The 23960-nt window shown below is 37.6% G+C and overlaps 3 protein-coding genes across 3 annotated transcripts in view; 1 reads left to right on the top strand and 2 right to left on the bottom strand.

The window, feature by feature from the left end:
• LOC117425075 (cyclin-dependent kinase 10-like) overlaps positions 1-23960 on the top strand; it is a 44047-nt gene that overhangs the window by 8748 nt on the left and 11339 nt on the right. The window lies entirely within an intron of this gene.
• On the bottom strand, positions 6509-8758 carry LOC131698910 (P3 protein-like). The gene has a single exon (XM_058993674.1). It carries the CDS (start codon positions 8433-8435, stop codon positions 7044-7046), a length of 1392 nt encoding a protein of 463 aa, XP_058849657.1. The 5' UTR covers positions 8436-8758; the 3' UTR covers positions 6509-7043.
• Positions 10784-23865, bottom strand: chmp1a (charged multivesicular body protein 1A). Its single transcript, XM_034041739.3, has 7 exons — positions 23699-23865; positions 21532-21551; positions 18514-18591; positions 16440-16586; positions 14566-14694; positions 12860-13053; positions 10784-12216 (listed from the first exon to the last, which is right to left on the bottom strand). The coding sequence occupies exons 1-7, from the start codon at positions 23703-23705 to the stop codon at positions 12195-12197; spliced, it is 597 nt and encodes a 198-aa protein (XP_033897630.1). The 5' UTR covers positions 23706-23865; the 3' UTR covers positions 10784-12194.

Here is a 23960-nt window from a genome sequence, read left to right as displayed (position 1 = left end):
TGGAAGAAGATGCTACGGAGGTAGGAGAGGATAGAAAGGGGGGGGGGGGTCTGTGTCATCCATCCACCCCCCACCTGCCATTTTCAGGGAAGAAGGTCATGGGAGTAGCCCACTGTACCACCAGCTCCCACAGTAATCCTTTGTTTCACACTGACTATAAAGGTAAATGAATCAATTCTGAGAAAATTAAGGACATAATTGGTTGGATTTGAAACAGCACAGCATTCTAGTACATTACCACTGTGCCATCTCACTTCTGTGGAAAAACCTCCTTTATCATTGTCTATATAAGAAATGATCCAATTCTTTGAAACTAAAGGAAGGAACTAGGTGGATTTGAACCCAACCCCAACTACTGAAGTTGTGAATCATGGATCTTAGTGCACAATTGCAGAGTTTCATGCCACTGATGAGAGGAGGGATTATCAAACCCAAACATATTACACAGTAGGTCTAAGAGGTAAATACCAGGGTAAATGCAGTATGTTCTAGATTGTATAGTGAAAACAATCAGCAATTTAACTCAACATTACAATCTTTGATACCAGCATAACTTGATAAAAACCATTCAACAAACAGCTCTGAACAGCTTAAATCATGTTGTCCATAGCTTGAACTGCTGAATTTGTAACAGGGTCTTTATTACAATACACCTGTCTGAAAACATTTCACTAAACTGTCACTAACCTCGGTATATGACCTTAACATGTGATCCACCCCACAACACACACACACACACACACACAAATTCATCTTTTAATTAGATTAGTATACAGCAGTTTGTACTCGCACAATGAAGGGGATTGTTACTGTGGCCAGCTGTCCCCAGTTTAACGGCTGTGTGTACTAATACATTTAAATTGTAATCTACTGAATGTGACCTATCTTGTAAAGGAGGGATTTTGTCTAAGCTAATATAACGAATTCCTGTTGACAGCAATTCATATCAGAGACAGGCAGGCTTAAATTAAATGGAAATAGAACCACATGACAGCTCTGGTCTAGCTCCAGAACTAGGAAATGTAAAATCCAAAGCCTTATACAAACTCATAACAGCTGGCTTTTAATAAAATGTACACTCTTTTTTAAGAAAACAAATTGATCGTGTCAATAGCAATAACTGCTTTTCACTCGTGGAGGCAGGTCATACATACGTATGTCACACTAATTGTAAGTAAACTACTGTAACATCAAGTACAGAGGGCACGTTCATCTACTGGATAGAGAGGTACTCACTCAGTCCATTCAAATCCACAGCCTTGTTCCAATCATCTTTATTATGACCTTGTTAGAAGAAGTTTCTGGATCAGAATTGACTTTTATAGAAGAATATTGTGATACTTGATTGCAGTGCTTGAAACGGATTTCCGATTTGACTTTAAGATCACTGATACAATTCAAATATTTAGCCACTGCATGGCACTGTAATATTCTGATTGAAAGTTAAGATTAAGATGAGGGAAGTCTGAAGTATTGGGCACATAGGTTTGTGCCCTGGCTGTGAATCGCGTTGGCTCTGGCGCGCCTGTGAGTAAAACCATGAGTGAGTGTTTCTCCTCATTGTGCTACAGCGGACCCTACTGGCCAGGCACCTGGTGCGCTCACACGCTGCCTAATGACCTTCAGTTCGAAAAGTATTAACCACTATTTGCTGTTGCTTCACAGCTAAACAAAACTTTCACAGCAGTTCTTGAGAAAGCTTAGAAAAGCGTCATCTCATATTAAAGCATGTACAAGGCCTCATGACAAAATATTGTAAGATGAATCTATTAATGTGTATGCTCCTGTCTGAGCTATTTATTGGTACAGGTAGGTGGATGACTAACCTCAGACTGGTAAATATTCACTGCTCAGAATTTTGGCTTCGACTTTAAGGAGTTAACAGGTTACCGTACAGATCCACTGTTCTTTCTATAATTGCTTGGTTTTATTGTAATATGTGATCTCATCAGCATGCAAATACAGTCAGTATCACAGCCTGGAGCTGCATGGTCTTATCTTTCTCCAGTACTTCCCTGGTTACCATAGTAACAGTTGTTTCTAAGCTATGCAGATATGCCTTGCCTGAGTACAGGCCTCAAAAAGCCCTTCTGTGGAAGCTTAAAATATATTTTTATTTTTAATTTTGTAAGAGCTTAGTGTTCATGGAAATTGAGGGGCACGTTGCCAGTGTTGTGCGTCTCTTGAGCAAACATTTTGTTATCGCTGCTTCATCTTCTTACTACATTTATTCAGTTATTAGCCACACTTTTAGCCATTTTAATGCTATTCATTACATTGAACTTAATGGGGCTTTTCCCTTCGAAATGATACACAACTATATATATTAAAAAAAATTAAAAAAAACTATTAAAGTACCTCACACAAAACACTGTATACTATACAATAGGAAACTAGTGTTTTTGTTTTGGAGGGTGCTATAGTATTTTGTAAATGGCAATTCTGAGAGAAAATTCTAGCCTTCACACTATCTAGGTGGTTCCTGTCATGTTCGTGAAGAAACAGTTCATGAATAAATAAAGGAATTTCAATATCATTATACTAAGGGGATATCGTTAAAAAAAATCAACTCCAATACTGGAAAAACAACTGTGGATTGCCGCTGGCACTACTGGTTCAAATGTCTTAGAAGGAACATGACCTGAGGTATAAAATGACCCCCTGACTTGCATGCATGTGCAGTATTGCAGATTCTTTGTAATTTTACGATGGCACAGTACTGTGTTTATTAATAGTCTTTCTCAACCATAGTGCTTGCTCTAATTGTGGTGGGGATTAAGAGCATGCGCACAGCAACATGACATACAGACAGGGGGGTTGTAGAAGGTGTAAAAACTACACAGCATTTCCTAATAGTTCTCACACATTGCCTTCAAATAAGTGTGGAGTTAATACTTCCTATTGAGAGTTGAACAAATAATTCCCTACAGAACTCATATTAAATATGAAGAAAACATCCTAGTATTCTAATATGTTCAACCCTTTACCCTTACTAAATCTTGGCATTTATTTATCAGGAAAATATGTGACCATTCCTCAATTACTGCCTTTGAATTGTTCTGGGTGGTGGAAATCTGTACAAATGCAGCTTACACACTTTCCAGAATACATGACAGGGATTCAATATGCATGTGAAATTTATTTAGTAATGTCACATGAGAGACAGCCTATTTAGTGTTTCTTTTACTTTCATAAAACAACTCTAAAAAAAGATTTACAGCAATGGACTGAGCATGTACTGTATAAAAAAAGAATTGGTCTGCTTGTGATGGTGTAGTTTCGTGGCGCTCGCTGAAACCTTTCTGTGAACTGCTTTATATCAATTACAAAAGGGGGATTAATTGTTACTCTTGGCCATCATTATTGTTAATATGATAATGGTGGTAGATCATCTGCAGGTACACCATTAAAACAAAGTGCAATCCCTTTATTCATTTTAATTTTGCCTATTTTACTCATGGAGTGAAATAATGGCAAGGTGTTACTTCTAACACTACCTTGTGAACTGTAAACAAACAAGCAAATAATAAATATCTGCTTTCTAAATAGGGCGCACCGAAGGCTAAAAATGCACACAAAAAAAAAACGCTCACAGAATTCCATTTTAGGTTTAAATTGAATTGTGGGACAGCACTTTAGAAAAGTTTTGTACACAGCAAGATACTTTCACAGAACAACCATTTTGTATCTCCTCTCAATGTCACCCCTACTCTACCCTGGAGTATTTGTCTGATGTTCATGAACAGATCCACTGGCACCAGGTTCAGTCATTAAGTAATGTCTACAAAGGTGAAAGTAAAAAGGTCTCATTAAAATTTCAAACTGTATCAAATTAATTATTTAGTGTTTGGCATTTGTGCGGTATACACAGAATATAAAATGGGTTACAGTAGAACGAAGTAGTAAATAATGAAACAGTTTTGTTGGAGCGTTTAATAGAACAAATCCCTGTTGAACGAGGGGTCCCTGTTTTAGGTTCCTGGAGGAGGTTTGGGTCGAAGAGCTAGAAAGTTCTGGACCATTGCCAACTCCTTGAGCTTTTGAGGCGGTGTTGTTATTTCAACTCACAGAAGTGCTTTCCTTCTTGTCCATTTTCAGCACACAGACACACAGCTAGGTCTCTAGCTTGCAGATCATCCAGGTTGAGAGCCAGTGTTTTGAAGTGTTTTTGTTATGGTTGCTATAGACAGGAGTTGAATCGTTCACATAGTTTGTCATTACTCTGCTTCTGTGCAGGAGCAATATAAAGAACTGATAACATAACCTACAACAAGCAAACTGCTAAATGTGTACCTGGCTGACCATACTTTCCAAAGTGTAGGCCAGGGGTGCTTTTTAAAAATAAATGATATTCCGATCAACTGAGTGAACACTTAATATGTACTATACTCTTGCCAAAAAATACGTACATATACTCCCAAATTAGTTCATAAGATACCTTAGCAATTACATTTGGTTCTAATTTTATAAAATACCACCTTAGGGTGCGTGGTGAGGCAAAGCACCTGATAAATTTAAACTGATAAATTGTAAAAACTTTGCAAAGCTTGCAGTAGCTAAAATGAAGGTCGGGGTGTAACTGCAGCCTAGGCTGTACAAAAACAAGCAGATGGCAATAGGAAATTAAATAGAATATATAAGAGACTGGGTTAGGACTGAGGAAGAGGACAGCCCAGGCCAGGCCAGGTGTATTATTATTATTATTTATTTCTTAGCAGACGCCCTTATCCAGGGCGACTTACAATCGTAGGCAAAAACATTTCAAGCGTTACAATACAAGTAATACAATAAGAGCAAGAAATACAATAACTTTTGTTCAAGTAAAGTACAAGTTTGACAAACCGCAGGGGAGCGTAGCGGTGGTAGAGCTAGTCTTCTAGTGCAGGCGGAGCGGAGAGGTCGAGTGGGGGTGTAGGGAGAGATGAGGGTCTGGAGATAGCTGGGTGCAGACTGGTCAAGGCATCTGTAGGCTAGTACAAGAGTCTTGAACTGGATGCGAGCGGTGATCGGGAGCCAGTGGAGCGAGCGGTGTAGTGGAGTAGCGTGGGCGAAGCGAGGCAGAGAGAACACTAGGCGGGCAGCAGAGTTCTGGATGAGCTGGAGCGGACGGGTGGCGGACGCAGGGAGGCCAGCCAGGAGGGAGTTGCAGTAGTCTAGGCGGGAGAGTACCAGGGCCTGGACCAGGAGCTGGGTAGCATAGTTGGTGAATCCAGGCAGTGGGCTGAGCCACGTCTTCCCGGGATGGGTGTGCTCATACTTTGTCTTGTATAGGACTTCTAAGCTATATCAGACTAGATATATGTGTTAATGGAACTGTATATTTGGGGTCTCATAATCAAACTTTAAATGACCATTAGATGTAAAACTTATGGCAAATGCCTGGGGTCAAGTATTAAAGAACAGACTGTAATGCTGATCTCACTGGTAACTGAGTCCAATGGAAACGTCAGCACTGTGCAAGGAATCTGGTTCAAGCAACTTGAGTGGAGAAAAACAGTGCTTTATAATAACCCCCGGCCTCCGCCACACATAACGTCTGCTGCACAGAAGCATGCAACAGGAGAGAGAGAGAGAGAGAGATGCAAATCATTGCCCAACATGCAAATCATTTTGTCATTTGTTTTTAGTATAGGATTCATCAAACCCTGTGCCATTTTGTGCTCTTTCTTGTTAAGCTTTGGTACTGGTTTGCAATGTTTCTTGGTGTTTTTAATACACCTTTTGACTGCTGATACCACCACTGTTGACAGAGAGAACAGCTTCCTAGTCATCTGTCAGAACAAAACCTGTTTTGTGCTTCAGGATTATAAGTTTTCCACCCAGATAACAGCTGCTATCTCAGCTTTAGACCTGGAAAAATGCTGTGTGGCTTGCAGGCACAATAATAAAGTCTATACTAACAATGGGAGCATTTGACTAGTGCCAATCAGTCCCCCCCCATGCCTGTCTTTAACAAGGACAGTGCTTGATGTGCCCTGGGCACTCTCAAATTGAACTAAATGTACTTCGCCCAACAATCTCAAGTTGCTTGTTTTTTTTTGTATTGCTTTGTTTTGCTTAACTGCAAAATGGTATGCTTCTTAAAAGCTAAGCAGCAAAAGTCAGGCTCTGTGAGTTTCCCATTTTGTTAGACCGCCACCCTTGCTGTCCACCATCTGCCAATGCAGAAAGCCAAGTAAATGTACACACATGTACTGCAGTCACCCTCACATCACCACCAGCAAGATACTCAGTACCAATAAGAGTAAAATGCATAAAATGACTGCTAAAACATGGTGTGGTTACATAACAAGGAAGCACTGTATAAATAGAATATCCTAAACAAACCTACCTACTTTGATGCATTTAAAGAAATCATTGTAATAACAGGTTAAATTACATGAAGTGCTTAATATGGGACTACTTGTCTTAAAGAAAAGGTTCCATTGTTCCATATATTAAAAGTAGCACTTTCCAACCCAACACATCCTTCCCATCTGCATAACAATTTGAAATAGAAACAAAGCAATATATTTAGGAAATCTTTATTTTTTTATTATAAAGTTATTTTCTCTGTAAAATGAACAAATCTGACAGACAGGCACCTGCAATATACATGAATTCTCGAATTAGGAAATAAAATTGCTCTAAATGGGCTAACAAAGGTATTTTAATTTAATACTGCAGGATTGATTTTATCAGCCTTTTTAATTAGGTACCAGTGTTTTTCAAAAATAATCTCATTGTTTCTAGCAAGATTCATCCATGTATTAATGTACTTTTTTATTCAAGTACATGGATATATTATTAAAGCCAAACAGTGGTTAATTTTACTCTCACTACCCCCTTGTAGTCTGTAAACATTATATAAATTACAGCACACACACACACTAATAGATTATATATATATATAATTAATTAATTTTAAAATTCAATTATAAAATAAAAAATGTTTGGTATAAAAATATTTCAACTTTCTCTCATACATAGTGCATCGCGTGAAATGAAAAATAAAAAAAGGCTTTTGGTCTCAAGACTTTTTGGTGTACATGAAAAAAGAAATACTACAGTCTCACTTCTGTCTGGGTGGTCGGTCTGAGTTTTTTGTAGATGGCGTTAATGATCACAATAAGGAGCATTTCTGAGGTGCTGCTGAGAGCCACGATAAAGGGCGCTTGAGATGCAAAATCTGCCTCCACCCGACTGAAAGACAGCTGCATGACGGCGAGGGCCAGGAGGCTGTTCTGAACCCCAATCTCAATGCTGACTGTCTTGCGATGAGGCACTGTCAGTCTCAAAGCAAATGCCATGAGGTAGCCCAAGAACAGCCCAAAAAGTGGCACCGTGACACCGACCACTATTATCTGCGGTTTGACATTGGCAAGTATAGAAGCTCCCATTTGATACGCCATAAAAATACCTCCGATGATAAGAATGAAGCTGAACGGCCGTATGAGGGTAAGCAGAACCCGGGAGACGCTGCGGAACTTGTACTTTATGAACATCCCAGTAGAAATAGGCACAGCAATGAACAGCAGGGTGACAAGGATTTTCACAAATGGCACATGAAGGGTCTCGTGTACATCGAGGAGGCGGCCGTAGATGGTGGAGGTGAGCGGCATCATGCCAGTGGCGACTACAGTGGAGATGAGGGTCATGGATATGGCTAGGGTCACATCGCCGCCCAGGAGGAGGCTGTACAGGTAACCGCCCCCACCTCCCGGCGCCGAACAGGTAATGATCAGCCCTAGAGACAGGGCTTTAGGAAGAGAGGCAATCCTGGACAAGGCATAAGCGTACAAAGGCATGACCACAAACTGCCCCACTATCCCCATCAATACTGGGTGCGGCTGTTTCAACAAATCCCGTAGAACGTCAATTTCCACTTTACATCCAAAAGCACATTTGTTGATGAATATCAAAGGCAAGAGGGCGAAAAGCACAGGGTTTTCAGAGAAATGGGACAGCCCACCCGGATTCCGCAACACAGCGTCATCATTCGCCGATACTTTGATAACATAATCTTTCCTCTCTTCCAAAATCACCGGATTCGCTTCATTGTGCAAATCCAAAAACTGGATTAACAGGGGGGCCATCCCCGCCAGACCAGATCTAATACTGACAAGGTAACTTTTTTCCAGTCCTAAATTCTCGCTGTCACTTACGTTTAAAATTGTCAAAACAGCTGTGTCCAGGGATTTTACATTCACCGTCTGCTTCCTGCTCTCTCCATCTGTCCTGGCCCAGTCGTGGCTTGAAATCACGATGACCCCCTTGGTGTTCTGTGGAAATTCAAATTCAACTGACGTCCCGTCTCCTATATGGAGATACCTTCGCCCGCTCTCATTTATCATCAACGTTGTTCTGCTGTTATTATAATTACCATTAATAACGTTAAGGTCCGTACCTCCGGAAACACAGAAGACCAACCAACAGATTACAATACATTTCCTCATTGTTTAATTTTAAAAAATGGCAAAGGGTCGCCGCCCAACACAGATAATTTTTTTTTTATTTTATTTTTTTTTGTAGTTCCCCCGAATTGGTCTACCAAAAAATAAATGTACTCTTCTCTCTAGCGTTCCATCTTCCGGATCACAAAGTCGAGGTTTGCGTATGAAGTCCGATAGTTACACATTTGGTTCATTTGTCTGAGCCTTCAGATTGTCAATGTAACCCTTTCGTCTTTTTTCTGTTTCAGTTTTAAACACAAATATGTTTCCTCTTTTTTTTTCCGGGCAGTCATGTGATCTCTCTCTCTCTCTCTCTCTCTCTCTCTCTCTCTCTCTCTCTCTCTCTCTCTCTCTCTCTCTCTCTCTCTCTCATCCAATCACAGAACTCAGAGCTTTAACTAGTTCAGGTTGTGGTTGGTTTTCTATAAATGGTAAATAAATTGTAAACAAAAGATAATATCCATGTTGATTAACCACCATTTATTTAACCAAATAAATAAATAAATAAATACATAAATAAATAAATAAAACACAACAGCAGCATATTTTAAAGGAACTAGTCTAGAAAATAAAAATGAGAATTGTAAAAATATTGTTAATAAATGCCTCGGCAAATCTTCAATTTTACACTTATTTGAAACTCATATATCTTTAAAGTTCCTGGGGTCATGTTATACGTGTTTATAAATGCCATCAACCACCTTCATCGTTCATCCTACGATGTCTAACAGAACATTAAAGAAACAAGTTTATGTATGCACAACCTTTATATTTTGTTTTTTTCGATTTTTTTGCTTTGTAATATACACCAATACATCATAGTTTAAGTAATTTGTTATGGATTTGGCTTTCATAACACTATGTTTCCTGGTGTAACATTAGGCTATACAAGATTAGTTTTAATCAGGGCCTGTGAAACCAGACGACTGTGTTTTAAATGCCTTGAATTGTGCTCACCATTAGAAACAGAATGGAATAATGTGTTTATTTTTAAACCAGTGTGTCAGCACACTATTCGATGGATAGATAATATTACACTCTTATCCTTCATGTTGTCTGCTAAATCAATGGCAGTTTGGACCAAGGTGTTTTTAGTTCAGCAAATGCATCACCCTTAGGCTATAACTTCCATAATTTGAAACTTATGTTGAGTAGAAAAGAACAAAAGTAGTTGTTAAAATCATGGGAGAAGAGAAGTGGGGGAGAACTAAATCACATTCAAGTTAAAACAATAATGTATAATACATACATTAATTATGCTGTACTTTTATATACATATTACATTCAGTTACCACAATGCAATTTGAACAGCAGACTACTTGGCTTTCTATATTACCATTTTTTTTTTATAGAACAACTTTCTGATTACAATGTTTCTTCAACAAACATACAAAAAAGAACCCTTAATCACTCCCTTCAATGCACTCTGAGACACTAACAAGTGACTTTGTTTCAATGCAGTGGAACACAATCTGTTCTGTTGCAGGATGTCACGTTATTGTTGGTGCTACTTGGAGCTGGATGTATACATTATACATTGCACCCCTTTGCTCCTATCTTGAAATAGAAATAAAAAGTTATTTTGATAGAGTCATGTCATTTCAAGCATTCTCGGAATTGTCTTGTTAACGACAATATATGGCCATTCCAGGTTTTCAAATTAAATACATTCTGATGATGTTACAGTTTTTGAACAAATGCTTGACAACCTTGAGAAACCATCACTGAAATATTTGAATGAAGAATTGAAAAAAGGTCCAAACAGAGAGAAAAAGTCTACAATTAAAATTTATTTGATAAATATGAAACCCTTAGATTGAAATTTGCAACCCAAATGGCAAGTGTCACATGACCAAAAATAGTTGGTGCTTTAACACTATTGCCCTCCGATATCACAGGTTTAACAAACAGATATAGACTGGTTTTATGAAGGTTCACAATCATGTTCATCTGTAGACAGCTGCGCTGTCAGCATGGCCTTGCTAGTTGCCTGCCATGAAATCAAATGTCAAAGCCAAGTCCAATGTGTAACATTTGTAAACAGGAAAAGGTTTTGTGAATATGGCCCTCTATCAGAGTTCCGGTCATTATTTAGGGGGTATGCTGGGAAATAATGCACAAGCTCACTGGCTAATACTGAAATGCTTAGTTGTTTACTGACTCCAACAGATATTCATTAAATAGCTTGTGCTTTACTATTAAATGTAAAATATAAATAAAATGTAAAAGGACAGCTTTCTTAATGATGACAGACTGCATTTCTCCTGTTTACCAAAATCGTTTGAAAAAAGTACACCAATCCCTATAAAGCAGTACACAACCAAATAATGAAACACAAAAACAGCTTTAAATAGAATGAACAGCGTTTATTTCAAAATACAAAATCAAAAAATGTACGGTCTTTCTATATCTTTGAACAACAGTAAACCGAGTTGGACCACAGCAAAAATAACAATTTAAAAGCATAAGCAGACAAAGATATTAATCACAACTGTAAAATTACAGAAAGAAAATCTTTTTTGATCCAAATCATGTCTGCTAAGATCCCACATAACCCTAAAATAATTCCCAAATACACCACAGTGTACCTTGTTTCATATGTGACAGGTATTATATATTATATTAAAGGCTTGTCAGAGGTCTACATTTTATTATTAGTCAGCTAAACCATGCAAATACGCCTGTAATCTCCTATGTATCATTACTGTAGCGAGAGGCATTCTGGCAACAGAACTGTTGAGCTCCTCAGCAAGCACCTGTATTTGTGTATGGCAATATTAAATAAAGAATCTACATTTTAAGTATCTGTAAAATATAATATTGTTTAATCATTTTACTATATAGATTGTTTGCAGAGTGGGGGTTATAATAACTAACACTACTGTAACTAAATGAGAATTGAAAGCAGAATTGAAAGGGTTTTTCAAATTATTTCAGTCAACTGTTACTGTATACAGAAAAAAAGTAACTTTAACTTCATGAAGACCACTTCCATGTTACGAACTAGGCGTGTTAGTTTTCACTAGCTTCTGTTTTTATGCAAGTTACATGGAGCTTGTTATCAACCTGAAGACAGCCCAGTGAAAAAGAACCTGACGGTTAAGAGGCAAAAGTTTCATGGTTCATATACATGCAAACTAATCATAAAGCACACCTGTATATTCCAAGTTCTGTTGGCTGCACCCATACTGTACATCACTAACTGTCCATTACTTAATTTCTGACTGGCTAAGACTGATCAATAAAAAATAAAAATGTACAGATATTCCATGTGGTCCAACAGTCATTTTACTGTTTATAAAACTGTACAATTAAAAAGGTGTTATTTCTTATTGAGTCATACTAAATGCATTTTAGTTTACTCTTCAGCTGCAAACAATATTCATGTAGCAGTTTTCATATATGCAGTAGTGTTTTTGGGTTACATTATATGAAATCAGTCCAGCATACATAGAGCATTTAGAGACAAACCAACAAGGTTGCACAGTGTCCTATAACACCCAACCCAGAGAACAGCATAACAAACCATACACTGGACTGTCAAGCTGTTTCCAGGCTGCCTGATGTTCAGCAGCATCCTTTCAACCTTAGTGAGATCAGCTATAAATAAAATGAAACAGGTACTATAGGGAAGATCAATAATAGGAAGCCAGAGTGCTTATACATACAGTTGATTATAATACATGGAGCTCATAATCTACTGTCCTAAAGACAGCCCTTTAAAGCAACAATGGCTGTTTTCTCTTCTAAACAAAGCACTTTTTAATGTCGTAAGGCAGCCAACCTGAAAGAAAAAATATATAATTATTAATGTGCCATTATTTATATCCACATTTCTTCAGTATTTGTTATTTAAAATAAATATCACTATAGGTGATGGGTGACCTACAGTATTTCTGAAGAAAAATATAATAATTACTGCATTCAATGGCAGGTGAGCTTGTTTGGTCATTATACGTCACAAGTGGAAATGGTTTATAATTACCACAATGAATAAAGCACATAACCACGCACAAAAAAAGTATTAATCACATGATTACGCCACTAAATTCTCCAATTGGATCCTGCATTCTAATTCAGTTTCTAGAGCCAAGGTTTGCAGTAACAGTAATGCGGCTCAGTAAAGCTGGGCTTAAAGGGAAACTTGGTATGGGTGATTCCATCTTGGTGACTTTTTAAAACCTAAATTAAAAAACACCCCTGTTGCCTCAACAGAGCTCTTCATATCATTTCTAACAGGCAACTCTGCCCCTACTGGATGCATGAAATACCACATTTGTTCCAAGGTATTTCTTATGTCCACTATTGGAAGAGTTTTGTACCCGTACCAAGTTGCCTTTTTGAACACAAAAATGAATGCAGGCAACTGTGCCATTCTGCTCTGGTAAGGACATGACTACTGAACAAATGGAGTTTCTAACAGATACCTCCTCGAGAGCTGGTCCTCCTTATCCTGGGCACGGACCGAGCTCTCTCCCAGTGAAGTTGCTCCAGCTGGCAGTTCGTTCAGCTGGTCCATGACCTCCAGGCCGCTCTCCTCTGCGATCTGTATGATGAGGCTGTCCACCTGCTCCTGGGGTGTGGTCAGGGTGGTGGCCGAATTCATTGAATCCTCCATGACCTGAACAAAATAGACGTGCATTTATTATTTTTAGTTTACCAATGTAAGGTTCAATTTCAAAGCAAATCAAATGTGACACATCAGTGATCTAACATGCAAGCCTCAGTTGATGGTGTTCTGAGCCCCGTCTTGGTCTCATGATGTTGTCTGAGCTGCCATGGCAATAGAGATGGGATGTCTGAGCTCTCATGGCATCAGAAATGTTCGTTTTTGAGCTGGCATCAGTGGAGATGTAGTTTTCTGATCCCCGTTACAGACATTCATATACTGTAATATACTGGGTAGGTTACATCCCACAGGGGTGGGGTTCCACCTAAAAGAGGTGTAACCCAGTAATTCTTTTCAATAGTAAAGCTGACCCCCCCAACTTTATTTAACTTTGACTCAAGTAAAATAATTCTGTATACTTCTACAACACAGTCGGTCTGAAAATACAAGTAATATGCCTTCACCTGCAGCCATTAGGAAACCATATGGTGTCAGGGGGTCCTATTACAACCTGTAACACAAGAACTGAACTCTGAGCTGTGGCAGGTAAATAACTACTTTGATAAGGCAGTTATGCTAATGTTAGGAAATAAAGCCCTGGGTATTATCTTTTTAACCTACCTATATTTTCAAGAGTGAAATAACAATGGCCTTTAACAGAGGGGTTTGGATCAACACAGATGTTCCACTTCCTTGCTTCAGGCCCCTACAGCTCACCAATTTATGGGAAAATTGGTGATGCACATAATTTTTTAATAGAAAATTAAATGTTACCAGAAAACCCTGGAATTCAGTATCCTGCAAACAAAGCCAGTCAGACTGGCCTAAATATACTTCTGATCTTGGGATGTGGGTTCAAATCAAGTTCTTGTCCCAGTAGACAAATAACTTGTTTGATTCTAGAGGATCACAAAAAAAGGATCTGTCCAAATTAAAACTACTCTCTGTGCCTTTTTACATGAATAGAGGACCACCAGCTATTGAGGTGCACATATCTGTTTCTTGAGTTATCAGTCCTAAATCCTTCAATTCAAATCCTCTACAGTTCAACTCTAGTTTATGGTCACCTGCTCTTACCAGCCAGTTATTTGTATTCCCTACAGTTAATGCCAAGAAGCACCTTGTCTTAAGCATCCACAAATGTTCAGCCTCCTTTGGTGGTCGGTTACTTCAGGTCACAGTAGTTGGAAGTGTAAGGCCAGCAAGAGGTGCAACAACTGAACAGATTTGAATTGTAATAAAACTCAAATGCAATGGTAAAGGAAAATATTCCAAGGAATAAAACAATTATACATGAAACTAGCAATAAGTTGCAATAAGGAGCAGTCACATTATTGATTTGAATACTTTCCAGCCAGGTTATCAGTTACATTATTTAATTCCTTTTCTGAGAAAAATGCTTTTCACTTGCTTTAAAAGAGTTCCAGCTAGAGTTTTTCTATTTTAATAGAATGTAATAAATACATAAAATAAAATAAAATAAAAGAGAAATTCAATACTACAGAAAACAGTTAGACTGCATACCGAGGTGTGAACGTCCAGATTTTGGACTTGCGTTTCAAACTTGTCCATAACAGCCGACACCTTCTGGAGATCCATTGAGCCCAGGGCTTTGTCCAGTGCTTTTGTAACTTGAGCCATATTTTTTGTAACCTAAAACAATGAAAAATATAATTAAATCAGAGGGCCCTCTGTGATGCATTCCTTGTAGTCTACGCATATATATTTATGGGACATAATGTTAGGGAGATAACATTTCCAAAATATAATAATATACAGTACACCCTCGTTATAACAGCCTTCATTATAACGAACCTTCGGCTATAACGAACCTGGCCCCTGGACCCCAAATAAAAACAACAAAAAAAGATAATATAAACACACACTGTCAACATCCCAGTCTGTATGCATGGGATGCCACCTCCGCAGTTAAGTCAACTCTTTTGTTTTAGTAAAAAGCGTGCATTGTGTAACTACGCCTCCGAAACGAAAATCATTTTATTTTGCAACAAAGCTGGAAACTATTGATCGTTTGAAAAAAAAAAAAAAAAGAGTAACGCAGGCATATCTCTGTCATGAATATAGGTTGTCAAAAAGCACTCTGTTTTTTGCGTGTTCAGCAACCATGCAGCAAAGGAAAATTGATTACAGAAAAACAACAACAACAAACTTGAGGATCTGATTAACTTTTCATGTCGGGCTGATTTGGAATAAAAGCTCAGTTTGTGATTCTTGCATGTTGGATTAAGATTTGGTGCACTTTGAAACGATTCATGTCACATTGATTTGTAAAAGTTCAGCTTCAATTCTGGATTTTTGCTTTTTGTACTGCATTTTAATTCATTAACAAATAAGATAAAGCAAAGGTAGAATACTGCATACATGAGACAAACAGGTGCATGAAATTCTACTTTCATTCACAATCTCATCTCATTAACTTACTCCAACAGTTTGTCATTCTTTTTTATTGTCCTTTCGCTATAATGAACCCCTCGATAGAATGAACAAAAGGCTTGGACCCCAACAGGTTCGTTATAGCGAGGATGTACTATATAAGTTTAATACACTCCAAAGTTTTATGAGCAAAACCTTGATACGTAACCATTTGTAAATGTTAAATTTGCATCCTCAGTCAGCATGGTATCTGAACAGTACAGAGGAAGAGAGTGTTACAAGGTCAGAGAACTGCAGGGAAGTCTCACTCAATTCTTGTTTTTTCTAGCATATGGATTAACAGCTGGGTTTTTCACTTGTGCTCCAAACTAAACATTATTAGGGATGTGTTTTTGTATGCCCATGACCTATAAGCGTACACACGAGGAGCATGGCTTTACTCTAAAATAACCCTAAAACGTCATGTCATTAACAGGTCACATTGAAAAGAAATGGATCAATCATGCTGCATTTAGCCAAATTCTGTGTACACTCTGAAAAAGTAAATACCTGTGTGAAATATATAAACTGAACTCCAAAGTCCCAGTTGTGAACAAAGAAAGTAACAAATTAATTTGCCAAACTTATTATAATTGGCCTGTTTTATTTCCATCTTGTACAATTTATGTCTTCTTAAGCAACTCTCAGTTGGATCAAAATATTTATCAAAAACAAAGCACCCCTAAAGCACAGTGCAATTTGGAGCAATTGCGGTATCAAGACTTCATATAAATGTAAAAAATGTATTGGTGTTTTTTGTGTTCAGGGATCAGCAGTCAGGAAAAAAGATGGAGCGTCATCTTGTAACCAAAAAGGTCTCTGTATCTTATTTTGAGCAGTACAAAAACAGGCAAAATCCACATCTACTAAAGCATTCCCTAAATTAAATTACAAATGTTATGATGGTTTACAAATTACAAAAAAAATCTACCCAATGTATTCCTATATATAAAACAGCAGCTCACCCCCTTCATTGTTACTGCTGTCTGAACTTTTGACGCCACCGCATCCACTCGAGATGCCATTCTCAGCCAGTTCACCCCTTCATTCTTCTTCCTGATGGCATTCTCTGCATAGACCCTGGCACACTCCACATTCTTCTGCTGAAGAGCCTGATATGGGGAAGAGAACAGAATGCCATTCACTCAGCACAGTGAAACACAAAACCAAAAGCTGTGGTTAAATTCTACTGGTTTACAAAAACCACACCTTTAAAAACACTACTTCTTATCTCAAAAAAAGCGCAAAACAATAGACTTACAAAGATACCTTCCCCTTAATGACAATAACACATATATATATATATATATTCTTTAGAAGTAACTTGGTAGTTTTGCTTTAAATAGACATTTGAACTTTGCCCTTGAGTGTTCTAAACCTTAACTTGTAATATATCTACTACACATATATTACACTTTTCACAGTCCAAATGAGTAATCTTGGTTTTATAAGCTTTGAATTTCCCTTCCATGTGTGATAGATAAAAAAAAAGTATATGCTGGTATCTCTGGTTTAATAAAATGATATGCCACCCTTCTGTCGCCCTACTATAATCATAAAACGCATATTTATAATCTGGTCTATAAAACCAATAATTTAAAAGGAAACTTGGTACCGGTTTAAAACATTTTTTTATTGTTGTTTAAATTCACTTAGTTTAATTTTCTGCTTCAGTTATAAGAACATAAGAAAGTTTTTTGAAGTATCCCAGGGTGTCAGCTTCAAGAACATAACTGTGGAGTTGGTTCCAGACTCCCACAATTCTCTGTGTAAAAAAGTGCCTCCTATTTTCTGTTCTGAATGCCCTTTTATCTAATCTCCATTTGTGACCCCTGGTCCTTGTTTCTTTTTTTAGGTCGACATTGTCAACACCTTTTAGAATTTTGAATGCTTGAATCAGATCGCCGCATAGTCTTCTTTGTTCAAGACTGAATAGATTCGATTCTTTTAGCCTGTCTGCATATGACATGCCTTTTAAACCCGGAATAATTCTGGTTGCTCTTCTTTGCACTCTTTCTAGAGCAGCAATATCCTTTTTGTAGCGAGGTGACCAGAACTGGACACAATATTCTAGATGAGGTCTTACTAAAGCATTGTAAAGTTTTAACATTACTACCCTTGATTTAAACTCAACACTTTTCACTATATATCCAAGCATATTGTTGGCCTTTTTTATAGCTTCCCCACATTGTCTAGATGAAGACATTTCTGAATCAACATAAACTCCTAGATCTTTTTCATAGATTCCTTCTTCAATTTCTGTATCTCCCATATGGTATTTATAATGCAAATTGTTATTGCCTGCGTGCAGTACCTTACACTTTTCTCTATTAAATGTCATTTGCCATGTGTCTGCCCAGTTCTGAATGCTGTCTAGATCATTTTGAATGACCTTTGCAGCTGCAACGGTGTTTGCCACTCCGCCTATTTTTGTGTTGTCTGCAAATTTAACAAGTTTGCTTACTATACCAGAATCGAAGTCATTAATGTAGATTAGGAATAGCAGGGCACCTAATACTGATCCCTGTGGTACTCCACTGGTTACCTCGTTCCATTTTGAGGTTTCTCCTCTAATCAGTACAAAACTATATTGCATACTCAAATACGTCAATGAAACAGGGGTAGTGAGCCAACTAAATGCCAGTCTGTCGATTTGTCAGACAGGTTTTGTTTTCTGCTCCTGGTCTGCAGACTGCAATCAATCCCCTATTGGCTCTCAATGCTTACACGATGCAGCCCCTGTTGCTCTCCAGACTGGAAGGCAGGGGATCAAAGGGTTCAATTTCACCTTGATCCTTGAGTGTCTGCAAAGCTTATTTTTCACCCTAACAACGCTAACAGCAAACGATGCCAAATCACTTACCCAACCAGCTGCTTTTCTACCTCTTGGCTAACCTATTTTGTTTACTTTGTTTAATACAGCGTATTCAGCTCATTTTGTTTACTTACCAGCCAGCCTTCCTTCCCAAAGTGCACAAAGCATTTTTATTTCTTCAAGGTATTGAAACCACTGTTCCCCACCCCATGCGCTGCACAAACCTTTTTCACTTTGGCTTGTTCAGTTCTGGAGTCCTTCTCTGCTTTCTTTGCCAGCTTCTCCAGCTGCTTTGCCGTAAACTAAAGAACAGAAGTGGGAGCCTGAAATTCATTTTTCCTACAGCTATAAACAGTCAAATCAAACAGTTTGGTTTTGTGAATGTATTGTTAAAACAATTTTAATTTTACAATGATTTAATTGATCTACTGTACATGCAATAATTAGGTGTAGAATACTAATATATATATATATATATATATATATATATATATATATATATATATATATATATATATATATATATATATAAATCCCCAGATTCTCTCAATAACTTGGGCTAAAGAATGTCCTCACCAAGTTTCATCACAATTGGATCTGTGATTCACAATGTAAAAGTAAGTGTGACATAGATAAGTATGGACACCACCAATATATACATATCCCTTTAAGACATCTGCTGTAAGCGGTAACTACAGGGTTCATGAAGCATACGAGGAAATAAGCAGCTTCCGATTAGTACACTGGTTGCTTCTCTAGTCATAGCTATCATAACAGCTGTATGAGATGTGCTGCTTCTGCTAGCACATCTCATACAGATAAGCAGCATGAATTGTTTTTATTGCACTGGCAAAAATAATATTTCTGATGGTCCTGGCTGACTTGTCTGATGTAAAAGAGCTCCTTGCCATTATAGCTGTCAAAACACTGTATCAGCAGCTTCATGACAACCTGCTCACTGCTGCTAGTGATAAACCTTTGAGTCTTATCCAACTAAAAACCTATTGATGTTAAGTTTCAAACAAATAACTTAAGAGCTCCTCTATTTCTTGCTGGTTCTGTAATCTTTATCTTTCAATTCCCAAATCTAACGCGTGCAATAAGTGTCAGCCATTACCGCAGTTCGGTCTGCTTTAATTCAACCTGATACAGCACTGACTCGGCACAAACAGAGCTGTTAAACATCTAAATTGTATAACATCAGCTTCAATTGACCATGGTAAAGTACAGCACTGGACAAAAGTTGAAAGCATCACTAAAGCAAATTATATTAATCCTGGGCAATGTGTGTCAATGTAAAAGCTTAAACAGCTTGGTACCTTCACATTTCCTACCCCCGATGATGTAAACAGAAAAATAGGTTGTAAAAAAACTGACCTCCTAACTCCTCTTGGCTAATTCTACCTATAATTATCTTGTTATTCCTACAACCCCTTAATACAATTACATAATTAAATCAGTGAAATTCGTAGTAGCTAAACCACTTTTATGTAAGCCAAGAAAGGGGCTCAACATGGTCTATCGGACACACCCATAACGTTCAGCGCAGAGGCTTTCATTTTGGAAAATTAACTTAAAAAAAAAAAAAAAAAGATAGTAATGTATTCAATTTACATGGTATGAATTCTGGCTTTCGAACTGGCAGATTGTTAGGGCAGTGGTGCCAGCAGGTGTCAAATATTTTGGCATGTTTTGGTTGAAATAACTTATTTTAAAATTTAGGTTGTTTAAAATCAATATTACAGTAGATTTGCATTTTCAAGTTACCACAGCTGATGCACCAAACTGACAAATGTGCTGTGCACCCTCTCGAGCAATACAAAGGATTCAAGATGTTGTTTCAAATTCTGGGAAACAGTTTCTAGTATATGTAAAAAGTTAGATGAACCCCTAGGGCCAATGGAATGCTATTATTTTTCATCAGCTTTTTCGGAAGTGATTTTTTCAGGAATATTTAGCAAGCATGGCAAATTACTATTTAAAGTAGAAACAAAAATAGAGAATCATACAGAATAGATATTAATAGGAATAAACTGGTTAGGAACTGAATACAGAATTAAAAATATATAAAAAGTATCCCTTTAATGGTTACTCTTTTGATTTAGCTCTAATGTGATGCAGGTACTTGACCACATCATTATCATTATACAGGTTCTGTGTTCCAGTCATTCTGATGATGTGGTAACTTCTATTTTACTAATCTAATATTACAATGTGTACGTCACGTAAAATATACATTGTTTGTATTTAGGAGAAAGTTAAAAACGCATTACAAATATTAAATGCAGGCTACGATGACAGTGTTCAGATTCTCAATCAGTTTTAACATAATTGCGTTATGGAGTACAATAAAATCTGTACAGCACATGCTACAGTATGTAACCTCATCTACTATTTTAATCTTTCCATAAGCTCAGTCTGTTTCACTTCCCACCCCCAGTGCTTTTGCAGCTCCAGGCTGCATCATTTCCCATTGACCGATTTCAGTGACTACACACAGGTCAGATTACATTAAATTCAATTTGACAGACAGAAGCTTAACAACAGATGCTTCATCTTGCATACTGAGCCTGTTATCAGTTGTCATTAAAATATATAAACAGGAAAGATATTTGCATCATTGATTTTCAGTTCAATCATACAAAACCTAGTCAAGTAGACAAAATATTATTTTTTTAATTAATAAAAATACATTGTGTACCAAAAATGAAGACAGTAGCTCAAAAAGTGTGTCGTCTTTCTTTATAAAGCAGAAACCTAAAAAGAGTCACATTACCTCAATGTGGAAGCCATATTAGGTCAGAGGTTAATGTCATAGTCATTAACATATAGCTGCAGGATTTACCGCCTCAAATGGTTTGTCAGATATGAGACTTTGTAAAATTACTGACACAAAAGGGTTTTCTTGTATAATACCCACAATCAAACTTGACCTAGGAGATTCACCAAATACAGTTGTGTACCTAGGATAAAGCCAATATTTCAAATATTTAGGGTCACATGACCCCAATATGACTGCCATCTTGGTCAAATGCGTATATATAAAAGTTTCACGTGAACCGGTTTGTAAGATATTAGCAATTGAAATACTGGATGCAAATTTCCAAACATTCAATCTTCGCTCACAGAAAAACTTCATTTGTGGGTCAATTGTAATATGGGAATTAAAAAAATAACAGTTTAAAGATTAATTTATTTGATTTATCCTTTTTTATATGAATTACAATTGTTTCGGTACTCACCTTCAGCTGAAATAACGTATCTGTAAAGAACAGAGAAAACATCATTACAAAACACTCAAAGTCTGAAGAGATGGGTATTAAATGCCACACTACAGAGAACCTTCCCTTGACATGATTAGTAAACAATACAGCGGAATGAGGATGAACATTCTATGAACACAGAATTACCATTTTTAATAAGAACTTCATCAGAACTGTACTCACGTCATGCAATGAAAAAAAAAAGGAATGGGGAAAGTAGTGTCAGTTTATCAAATAATAATACTTTATTGGCTTCATTGTACAGCTAGTCATGTAGTCTAAAGCCCCTTTCACACTGGCATGCTCACCTAGGTCAGAACCTACCCAGATTGGGACCTGGTGTCATGTGGGTCAGCTAAGCAATACCACACCGATTTTGAAGCAGGGTCGATTTGAGTGACAGAAGCAAATACACAACGCGCGTATCAATGCCCTGGAAGCAGCTTGTTACAGACGCTTCCATCCAAGCTTCTCTGGATTGAACTGTCGGCCCAGATGTTGATTAGAGCAAATGTTTCTCCATCCCTGGTGCAATCAGGCTCATGGCGTGTCTCAATCAACAAAAACACGGCTAAACAGAATAAACAGAAATGTTCCTTACAGAAGTGAAACCTTCACGTTGGTGTGGCTGTTCGCAAACCCGAGTCAAAGTGTGTCGACCCACATCCTGAGGTGGATCACTGCAACCCGGGTATGACCCAGGTACATGGTTTCACACAAGTAGCCAGAACCTGGGTAAGAGTGCCAGTGTGAAAGGGGCTTTAGACTATACAAGCCCTTGAGCTGTAATCTGACAGACAGTTGTTTTACAAATGGACAGCGGTAAAGACTTAAGTGTGTCTAAAAAGCTATGATGGTATGTTTCCAACTAGTTGTTGGATCAATCTGTAATTGCAACAGTAGGGCATCACTGTAAAAAGAAGTACAAATTGACATCTTCCTTCAATGGTGCGGGTTTACTCGGTTTAAAATTCATTGAAGGGAGTTTGGGGGGGGGGGGGGGGGGGGGGAGCTCTTTGCCATGAGTTGTCTCATGTCACATGTCTAACCTGCTTAAGTTTTTGCATGTGACCAAATGGTTTTTGGACAAGTTATTCATTTTGGAAGAAAAGTCAATATCGTACATATCCGAGCAATGAGGCAGACCAATTCATTCTGCAATTATTCAGTTTTACGATGATGGTGAAGTATGTTTTGAGAGGATACTAATTATTTGACTGTGCCAAAACAAACGGTGTGAAAAGTTTAAGGAATATGAACCACAACTCCCAAGCTTACCATATCCTACACAATCAATATCAATTGAGCATCTGTGGGATGAACCCAGAGCCCAGCAACTATCGTGTTATGCATCCAGAAGTATCAGCTTCCTGGCACAATTACGCAATTCCTGGATGGGAATGTAATGCATCCCACCGTATGTTTACTGCACTATTAAGCTGTAATTTCTTTGAAGGGGTGCTGTTGGATGGGAAGCTGATGGTGGCAACACAACAGGCTTTGAGTGGAAGTTCTAATAAAGTGGCCTGGTAAATAAATTACCCCTATGTAAATAAAGACATTACACTTTGCAGGGCAGTGATGTTTCAAATACCTGGAGGTGACTGAATTATTTCCTGGAGACGTAATTGTCTTTAATTCTTTCCTAAACTCTTGAAATCACTTTCTTGAATGAAATAACCACGTCTGGGTGACCTAATGATTTTAAACGGTTTTGACATTTACATTTACATTTAAAAAAAAAAAGTTTTCATCAGCTGTATTGGAAATATCTTAATAATATCTTAATAATATACCGTACAAACCTCGTCATATGCGAACGTTTAAGCGTAAAAATAAGCGTTTTTTTCTAACAATGCTTTTTAAATAAAAACCAATTTTACATGTATAAATTCCAAACTGACCTCTCTCTCTCTCTCTCTCTCTCTCTCTCTCTCTCTCTCTCTCTCTCTATATATATATATACTTCAATTACTGTTGCCTGATGTTTTACCGTAGCTGTCAATATATATCTCACACCAGGAAGTAAACAGTCACTATAAATAAGTGTTGTTAGGGATATTTTTATTTTTTGTGAACAAAACACGTCAGTACAAATGAAAATATGCCCGTCTATTCTCGCATAATAATTGGTACATGCTCTTACCGTCCATAATTTCAGATACAAGTCGTGTAAGAAGGTATTAAGAGAATAAAAGACTCCACTGTATAGCACCTTGTCAAAACACAAATTTAGGCCTCTCTTCCGGCTTTGCGGGACTGATTGAAGCACGTGAGTAGAAATCTGACGCCCCACAGCAAGAGCGCGTGTGCATTTACTTTAAAGGCGCAGCAAATTGTGACGTGAATTATTATCTTGTTCCATGACGCATTGTATTTATATATGTATACATATGACGAAGCATAGC

The sequence above is a fragment of the Acipenser ruthenus genome, chromosome 20, assembly GCF_902713425.1.
Source record: "Acipenser ruthenus chromosome 20, fAciRut3.2 maternal haplotype, whole genome shotgun sequence".
NCBI lineage: Eukaryota > Metazoa > Chordata > Actinopteri > Acipenseriformes > Acipenseridae > Acipenser > Acipenser ruthenus.
This window is presented reverse-complemented; position numbering and strand designations above follow the sequence as displayed.

Coding starts and splice junctions, on each gene's coding strand:
- LOC131698910 (XM_058993674.1), bottom strand. CDS start 8,435: ATGAGGAAATGTATTGTAATCTGTTGGTTGGTCTTCTGTGTTTCCGGA.
- chmp1a (XM_034041739.3), bottom strand. Junction 18,592..21,531: donor ATACGTTATTTCAGCTGAAG/GTGAGTACCGAA, acceptor TCTGTTCTTTAG/TTTACGGCAAAGCAGCTGGA. Junction 16,587..18,513: donor AACAAGCCAAAGTGAAAAAG/GTTTGTGCAGCG, acceptor TCCCCATATCAG/GCTCTTCAGCAGAAGAATGT.